Raw genomic sequence first — 10,000 nt, forward strand, 5'->3', positions numbered from 1 at the left:
GATTCTGCTGAACATTTATGCGCACGTGTATTCTCGTACATACACAAAGACAAGCCTAATCTCCATCATGTATACAAGCTCATGCCATTCCCAGAAACGTCAGTTTGAGCCCGGCTGTAAGAATAACATTTATAACAAGCGATAAAATGATGGGACTTTTTAATGGATAGCCATTGTCACTGACATTAAACGTGACAAACTGACAAAACAGTAACAAATCTAACAAGATTATATGAAAATCGAGTTTGATTTTCCTAACAACTAATTTTGTTAGATATGACATGGTGCTAAAAAAAAAAAATTAAAAAAAAAGGTCTCCAGCAAACAATCACAATCATATACTCTCTCTCTAGCGCGCCCCCCGCCCCTCCCAGAGAGAGAGAGAGAGAGAGAGAGAGACAGAGACAGACACACACACAAACACACACACACACACAGACTTACCTGGTGGGAGGGAAAGTGGTCACTGTTGCCGACATATCCCGAGCCAGCCATGTCAAACATCTGGGACAGGCTCAACATCTGCGGGCCCACGGTCTGTCGCTGCTGCAACAACAACAACATCATCATCACCATGGGCAACATCGTCAACATCATCATCACCATGGACATCGTCAACATCATCATCACCATGGACAACATCGTCAACAACATCATCACCATGGACAACATCGTCAACAACATCATCACCATGGACATCGTCAACATCATCATCACAATGGACAACATCGTCAACAACACCACCATGGACAACATCAGCACCATGGACAACATCGTCAACAACTTCATCACCATGGACAACATCGTCAACATCATCATCACCATGGACAGCATCGTCAACAACACCACCATGGACAACATCGTCAACAACATGATCACCATGGACAACACCGGCAACAACATCACCACCATGGACAACATCATCAACAACATCATCACCATGAACAACATCGTCAACAACATCACCACCATGGACAACATCAACGACATCAACAACAATGAGTGGGGGAAAAAGTGAAGTTGAATACCAGAGTTCCCACAGAATTTTGAGTGAAAACATTTCCATGAGTTTCTCTGAGCTCTGTCAGAAAACCCAGAGGACTGTAAATTATGTGGTATAACATGTCTAACTCTTAATACTGTCAGAATATGATGGTGTCACGGCAAGCTACCAGTACAGTGTCAGCCACCACCGCGTTTCCAGCACCAACATCTGTTTGTAGTGTTAGGACTTTCTAACTGCCACCACCCACCTCCCACCCTCCCAGTTCTCTGTCTACCTCAATCTGCTTAGAGAACAGGGTTCACAACGTCGCTGCTAACCTTGAAGCAAAGTTACAGATGGTACCTTTGTTTTTGTTTGTTTGTTTTTTGTTTTGTTTTTTAATAGCCTGCTCTCTTTTTCCAGCACTTTTTAAGCCCCTTGGAAAAAAAAAAAGGTTTCATTTCTTTCCCAGGATTTTTTCAAACTTTCAAAACCACTCACCAGAAAAAAATGACCCCCCCCCCCAAAAAAAAAAAAAGAAAAAGAAAAGAAACAGAAACAATAGAAAACAAAAACAAAAAAAAACTGACAAGGATTCACAAAAATTGAGGATCTGTATCATTTGCAGTTATTCGCAAAAGGCAGGTAAATAAACAACAAAAAAGCAAGTACAAAACTCAATGAAAAGATATTTTTTTTTGTAAAGGAATAGACAGAGAAAGAAAGAAAGAATTGGAGGAAGGTCGGAAACAAAGAAAAGAGTAAACAAAGAAGAAAGAAAGTAAATTATCACACACACACAACCCCACCCCCCTCCACCACCACCCCACAAGAATTGTAAAAATTAAAGGGAGATCAAAAGAAAGGGAAGAACAAAAAAACAACAAAAAAACAAAAAACAAACCCACACACACAAACAAACAAACATAAAAACAAAACAAAACGAGAAAAAGACTGCCGCATTTGAGGCACTTTTAATTCTCGATCAATGCTTACTGCTAGCTTGATCTTCCACCGAGGACAGGCGCTACATAAATATCCATATCATCATCATCATCATCATCAACTGAACCTCACCAGAACACAAACACAGACGCGTCCCCCATTGTGCAAACAAAACAGAGCAAACCAACAGTGCATCAATGCCAACATTGGCCGGGCCAGTGCATTGGCGATTTTCCCTGCTGGGAGAGAACATTACATTGTTATCCCTCCCCCAGACCGAGGACCCGAAGTCGTTAAATGCCACGCTAATGTCAACAACAACAACAACAACAAAAAAAAACACAAAAAAACCCCTCTACTCCCTCGGTCTAAGGAGGAAGCTTGTTCAGTCGGTCAGGACAGTCTGACCGGCCGAGTGGCACGTGCAATGCCCTACCTGTGTGCAGGCAGCCTTCTCTCTCTCTCTCTCTCTCTCTCTCTCTCGTAGCAGCAGTAGTTTTTACCATTATTATAACTGTTGTTTATTATAACTGTTGTCTTATTGTTGTCACAAGGACAGATTGGAAGACTAGGCGATGACTAAAATTTTTATCCTTGAATAATAGAGTTTTTGAACACACACACACACACACACACACACACTTATATGAACGAACAAAAACAGAAAAAGCGATTGAGAGACAAACAGACAGACAAACAGGCACAGCAAGAACTTGTCAGAGTGGCACCGCCAGATTTTTTCTTTTTCTTTCTTTCTTTTTTTTTTTAATCACATCCCGGCACAGTTCATCCATTCTAAATGTAATAACAAAAAAACATACAGCGTTTACAATCAAAGACACACACACGATGCAAAACCATTCATAAACTAGCTACAGTACATTACGATCTGTGTCTTTGACGGTCATTCCCACTCTGATTATTCGTGTAGGTGCACAAGCGTTCCTTCGAGGTGTACGAGCGTACTTTTGCCCTGAGAACTGGCTCCAGCCACCAGGAATCACTTCCTCGAACAAAGGCAACCTTCACCGAACCAAGACCCAAACACTGAACAACCTGACCTTGTTAGTGGAGACAGACAACTACCGTAAGGAAGGGAGGTGATCATCAGAAAGAACTATCCATCAGCCTTCACATTAGGTGAACAGAGCCAAAGCAAAGGTGGTGGTGGTACTTCAAACATGCATGGCCAGTGTCGCAATTTTTTTTAACAGAGCTATAATATAATAAAATATCTGTGTTTGGTATTCATGAAATCCGGCGGGCAAGATGGCGGCGGGGGCGAGAGAGAGAGAGAAGGGGAGGAGAGAGAGCGACACAGTGAAGGCTTGACCAAAAAAACAAGAAATCTCCTCTTTCAGTTACCGCCAAGGGCGAAAAGAAAAGAAAAATCAACACTCCTTCGTCCCCACGCTTCAGCAACAAGAAAACAGCCGACAGCTCGACAAAGGCAGCAGAGAAAGATACAGTGAAAGAAACAAAGCAAAACAAAACAAAAAGTAGGGGTAGTAGGGGAAGGGGCCCACCGCGATAATTAGTAGGTATGCTTACAGGGTCTGAAAACCCCGAAGAGCGGCCACGTGCCCCAGTCCCTTTCAAGTCCACCGGAGCGGCCCATAATCCGCCATCAGGAGCCCACCATAAAACAGATGCTCGACGAGTGGAAGAAGAACACACAGGGCCACACTCCCTCCTCGCCCCCCTCCTCCTCCCTCCCCCACCCCCACCCCAAACCCGCTCCCAGCGTGAGTGCAGTCAGCCCTTGATGTTGATGCAGTTGGCAAGGGCCGAGCAGTCAGGCAGTCAGTCAGGCAGGCTGTCTGCTGTCCTCAAACGTCTCGAGTTTCCAGGCACGCAACTTGAGGAGGAGAAGATTTGGCCATTAACCCCTACATCCCCTGTCTGGGAGAGATCCTGTGGGGGGTTGTGTTACTGTTGGTTTGTCTGGACCATCCCGTGTTTTGAATCTGTTACCTTATAGCACCTCTTCGTGTGGCTTTTTCGGGAGGGGGGTGGGGGGAGGCGGGAAGGTGGGGGGACCAGGGGGACGGGGGCGAGCGGAGGAGGAGGGGGACTGAGGGAGGGGGTTAGGGTGTTGAGGGACTGAGGGACGGGGGAGCGGTACTAGCTAAATGTATAGAAACCCAGTCGATGATGGTTTCGAACCAACGAACCACGTAACGTGTACGCCAACTGCATTTCGTGTAACCTTGGGAAATCGGACTCATGCTTTTCTTCTTCTTCTTCTTTCATGAAATCATTATTAAAACATGCACTCACGTTACGTGCACACTCGTTTGCAACAAACAAACAAACAAAAAAAGCACGAACCTTCATCACCAGCATCCCAAGAAACCTACCCTCTCCCCATCCATTACCCGTCCCCGCATTTAAAAAAACCAAAATCACTCGATTGCCATCCAGTACACAGGCCTAATCTCAAGTTACTGACACACACTGAAACTCCTAACACGTACACATACGCCTATACAAGGTTATGACATGTTCAATTTGTGTACAGTATAATTTATGATAGTCAGTCGTGTCCGACTATGACCATCTGAATAGCAGAGGATGATAACTGCTGTCCCGACTATCTGGGCAATAATTTGATTATAGTGGAGAGCGTCTTGCCCAAGTTACATCCCCACTCTCTCGGCTAAGAGGTTTTTATGACAGTCGGCGTAGGGATGGTTCCCAAAGGCCAACTAGACCCCAAGTCTGCAGCATTAAGAGCCAGTGCAATTTTGCCTCCTTGTTTGAGCGTCATAGTCCTTCGCAAAAGACTGTGCACAATAATACAGGTATGATCACACTCTCTCATAGTCACACCTTGTGACGCAACACCGCGCATTTCCACCCTAAACTAAAAGAAAAACACGGGCGTAGGGCGCTGAGAGTTTCTAATCTGACAACCTTCCACATGCGTAAAAAAAAACAAAAAACATAATAAAATGACGAACAAAATTAACCACAACTTCACGCACAGTAAAAAAAAAAAATTTAATTTTTCTTTTTTTAAAAAGGAAAAGAAAAAAAGAAAAGAATACAGAAAGAAAGAAAGAAAAGAAAAAGTCCCCTTACCGGGGTCTTTACAACAATCCGCCAGCGCATGCAAAATCTCCACAGGAAGCCGCTCAAAAAAAAGGAAAACCACAAACGGGATGGGTTTGGTTTTTTTTTAGAGAGAGTGCATACATGCGTGCGTCTGTGTGTGTGTGTGTGTGTGTGTGTGTGCGTCTGTGACTGTGAGGTCGTTGGTTTGCCGAGTGAACCAGAGCAGTATTTGTTTTGTTTTGTTTTTTACTCCACCTTTTATCGGCCTATGTGCACGTGCGTCACTGGGGCGGAGATAAACGTATTGGGGGGCTGTGCCTTATTAATGCTTCACAGAGTGCATGCCTCTGTTTTCTGCAATATCGTTTACACACACACACACACACACACACATACACACACACCCTGATCATTTGCCCATATTATTTATTTAGTTCGTCGGGTGCATATGATGATATGACATTATTTTATTGTACCCCCTCCCTTACTTTTCTCTGTATCCGACCCCCACCGTCACACCCCTCCCGCTCTCCCTCTCTCATGTCTCACACACACACACACACACACACACACAAACTCTTTTTTTTCCAGTTCTGTCTACATGCAGGTGCAGGCCTATTTGTTTTATCGTCAACGTTGCCAGGAACAAACCCACAAACATCCTGCAAACCAGACCTCAGTTTACCATCTCATCCGAAATACTAGCACCCAGTCTACCACTCAAGGTGTGGTGAAGGGTAGTGGGAGCTGGGGGAGGGGTGGGTTAGCGGGTGGGGGGGATAAGTAAAAATCTCGGTCCGAATAACAAAGGACTCGAACCCGAGAACACTAGCTTCTTAGCCAGGCGTAATTACTACCAGACCACCACTCCACACAATCCCCCGCAAGCTCGACCAAACCAGTCAAAAACCATGACAAAACCAGCAGTGCAGACGGCTGATAAATCTGTCAGCATTTTAAAACGCCTTGTCGAGTCCGCCGCTTCCACTCAGCCCTCATCAGACTGGGCGCACGTGCGCTCGTATTTTCCTATAAGCATTCTGCTGCCGGGTTTTTTGTTTTTGTTGTTGTTGTTTTTTGTTGTTGCAGAAGCTGGATTCTGGACAGTCTGGTATTCCTTCCACACTCCAGAAACCCACGGCAATGTAAACAGGTATACTACATCCACCACCCACACCCCCACAAGAAACGAAACGGCGGAAGCCACGTTTACAGGAAGGGAAAGGCAGTGTGACCTTAAACTGTGCACGTGGGACGAGACTGAGTCAGACCCCGATCGCGTGCTGGTGTATTTCTCAACAACAAAAAGATGAAATGGGGAAAAAAAAGGGGGACTAGCGAAAAAAAGACCAAGAAAGAAAAGGAAGGAATAACAAATTAGAAACAGGGGGGAGGGGGGGGGGAGAGAATTAAGAGAGAGAGAGACAAAGACAGAGAGAACGATGTTTACGCAAGGTCCGGAAATCCGGAAAGTTTTGCTTTCCTCTGAAATAACTTCTGCACTCAAAGTACTTCTCAATATGAGTCATTTATCTACCTCAAAACTTCTACAGCGGTGTGTATGCAGGCCTATGCTTGCACTGCACTACAGCCGATTCCTCTGGGTTATTTCTGATGTCAGCCATTGAAGACACTTTCTGGTACGTATTTGCAATAATCAGAAAACCGAATCTCTACCAATCTCGAGAACTGCCAGCCCGTGTGAACTGAGAAAGAATGGGTGTGTCAGGTTTTCGCAGAATCAAATCATAAAAACGTATGACACTGACCCATGAAAAAAGGAAACCGCGTAATATTGATAATGATGTGCTCTTTGACGACTCACGGTCTTCCAACTTATTTGTCATTGCACGGTCATTTTGGACGAGAGATCAAGCTCCGGACTCATAACACACACACACACACACACACACACACACACACTCAAACACACACACACACACACATATATATATATATATATAAATATATATATATATATATGGAGACAGACAGACAGACAGACAGACAGAGAAATGGGGGTTGCCCCGTACTAAACGGACTTCCCTTTTCGTATGTAGTTCGCGATGCTCAAAAATACTTGCTTCCGGTGTGAATTAAGCGGCCGCTGGAACCTGATCGCAAACTTTTCAGCATCACAACAGTAATCAGTCACCCCTACCAAAAGAACATGGGATAAAAACATAAGATGATTTTTCCAGGCTCCTCGCTCTCACCCATGAACCCCTCCTGCCCACTCACAACATGGGTTCCACAACACTTACTCACTCCAGAGATTATTATACCAAGTATTGTTCTAATGTCAAGTGTATATGCTTTAATAACCTGACAATTGAGCATATAATTTTTCACTGTAGCTTGATGAAGCCTTTTGTACACGAAAGTGTGTCTTCACAAGTGACTGAGAACGTTGACGTTTTTGACTTTTTGCATTCATTATCAGTTGTTTCGCTTGTCAGTTTAACGACTTCTCTTTTACGAAGTCCTTTAAGTAATTTCCTGTAACTGTATTTAGAGGGGTTTTTTGTTTGTTTGTTTGTTTGTTTGTTTTGTTTTTCTTTCAAATTTCACCCACATTTTTACCCTCATTTGCCCAGTTTCCCCCAACCCTCCATTCATCCACATCTCCCACCCCTTCTAACCGATAATACACAGATATATTCATAAATACTTTTACAAAATGTCTTCAATCACCGATATGTGTGACGGGACATTAACTCACTCAGTACGGCCAGTCCTCTCGTCTCCTCTACACAGACCCCTCGGATGTCCAGTGGGTGTCTGAATGACCCAACCTTTAGCTTCCGTCGTCAGAACTGTGGTATTCTTTGTCAACATTCACCTCTTCAGTATAAGAGCCTTCCGCTTGCAATATTTTGATGATGGTAATTGGGGTGAAACGCTGTTAACGTCGTCTCTTTCGCCGTTCGTATGGAGAGAGTAACAAAAATTCCTTCCTTCACTCCAGAGAGAAGGAAAAAGAAGAAGGGGGGTTGGGGGGACGCTACACGTCGAACGTCTCTCGGGCCATGGATAATGCATCATCACACCATCATCTGGCACTTCCGTTGAACCAATCAGATTTGGCACTGGCATTGAGGGGGCGAACAGATACGGGGGGTTCTCTCTCTCTCTCTCTGTGTGTGTGTGTGTGTGTGTGTGTGTGTGTGTGTGTGTGTGTGTGTGAATTATGAGATACTCCCTCTGCGATGATGTGTCCAATAATTCAACTTTTTATATTCAAATGTATTCATATCACGCACATCATATTGGTCCTATTCAAATATAAAATAAAAATGCATGCTATGATGATATCAACAGATAATTCAAAACTCAATTTCACATCGTTCCCATAATTAAAAAAAACAAACCCAGTCTTACAGTAGTAACCTAAACGATCAGCGCCAGATTTGTTCATGTAGGTATACGGACCAAAGTGTGCATAATTACACGAATCCACACACACACACACACACAGACACACACACAGACAGACACACACACAGACAGACACACACACACACACACACAGACACACACACACAGACACACACACAGACACACACAGGGAAGGACTAGGGGAGGGGGAGGAGGACCTGAGGAAGTACAGAACACGGAAAAAGGTCGATCGACTAGTCGGGCCGGGTGCCTGGCTTCAGGAGGAGGTTGCTAGCAGCAAGCACACCCGAAGGGCACAGAGAGAGAGAGAGAGAGAGAGAGAGAGAGAGAGAGAGAGAGAGACAGAGACAGAGACAGAGACAGAGAGAGCGCAAATGAAACCACATGCACATGAAACTCCGCCAAAAGACACTGCACCCAAGTGTATTCGATCAGAAATCAAGCTTTTTTTCTTCTTTTTTTTATGGCTTTTTTTCTGTTTTTTTTTTTAACCCAACCCCTTCCCCGAGGAAAAAAAAAAGTAACAGGCTTCGGTTGTTTTTTGTTTGTTTGTTAGTTTTTTGTTGTTGTTGTTTTTACCTTATCACGCCGTCTGTTCCCATGGCGAAGCAGAAGGTTCTTCAACCTGTTGAAGCCGTTCTTAAGACCCTGCATTGTCACCTCTCTGACTAACCGACCGAGAGTAAGAGTGTGCATGCACAGCCGGTGCACACAGGCCGCACATCAATCACACATCAGAAACTCCACTCAATTTCGAAATGCGCGCGCGACGGTTCGCGGTCGCCTTATAAGGGCCCTCTGTGTGTGTGTGTGTGTGTGTGTGTGTGTGTGTGTGTGTGTGTGTGTGTGTGTGCGCACATATACATCTCCTATGTAATTACGTGTATGTGTGTGACTGTGTGTGTGTGTGTGTGTGTGTGTGAGAGAGAGAGAGAGAGAGAGAGAGAGAGAGAGAGAGAGAGAGAGACACAGACAGAGAGAGAATAGTGAGCTACTGACGTTATCGTGTCCATCTGCTGCATGTGGCCGGCAGCAACAGGAAACACAGAGAGAGAGAGAGAGAGAGAGAGAGAAGAGAGAGGAAATTACAGACAGCAGGGAATCTCGTGTTGAGGTGGCCCATGACTTCCGCCCCTACTATAACGTAACCGTGTCGTGTCCACGTGCCGTGCCGTGCCGTGCCGTGCCGTTATCAACAAAGACAAAATCCGGCCTGTTCTGCCCGACCGGCACAGTGGACTGTTCGATTGTCGACGTGGATCTGTTTATCAGGAACTGAGTGTGCGTGGCAGTGGGTAAAAGCTTAATTACTCACGCGCGCAAACTTTGTGCACAATTTTGCATGCATGCATACTCATGTGCGGAGTATGTCTGTCTGTCGGTCTGTCTGTCTGCCTGTCAGCCTGCCTCTCACGCACACACACACACACACACACACACACACACACACACACTTATCCACACGCTTGCAGGAGCGACCAATGGCGCAGTTTCTTTTTGTTTAAAGTACCAGCCAGTCGTCTAGCCTTTAATGCAACACACTGTTCGCCGGAACACAAGAGAGACAAAGGATAAGAGACACAAAGAATGGGAGGCTGGGAGGAAATGAGATTA

At 44.9% G+C, this 10,000-nt stretch overlaps 1 protein-coding gene across 6 annotated transcripts in view; it reads right to left on the bottom strand.

Moving 5' to 3' along the window:
• Window positions 1–10,000, bottom strand: part of LOC143285272 (ras-GEF domain-containing family member 1B-like) — a 199,214-nt gene that overhangs the window by 29,165 nt on the left and 160,049 nt on the right. For 4 of the 6 annotated variants that reach the window (XM_076592533.1, XM_076592564.1, XM_076592542.1 and 1 more), the window contains one exon: window positions 445–546. In XM_076592533.1, the coding sequence (XP_076448648.1) occupies window positions 445–546 (102 nt within the window). The remainder of the gene's footprint in view (window positions 1–444; window positions 547–10,000) is intronic. The other 2 variants (XM_076592538.1, XM_076592556.1) reach the window with 1 other exon arrangement.

This window comes from Babylonia areolata, chromosome 1 (assembly GCF_041734735.1).
Source record: "Babylonia areolata isolate BAREFJ2019XMU chromosome 1, ASM4173473v1, whole genome shotgun sequence".
Taxonomy (NCBI): Eukaryota; Metazoa; Mollusca; class Gastropoda; order Neogastropoda; family Buccinidae; genus Babylonia; species Babylonia areolata.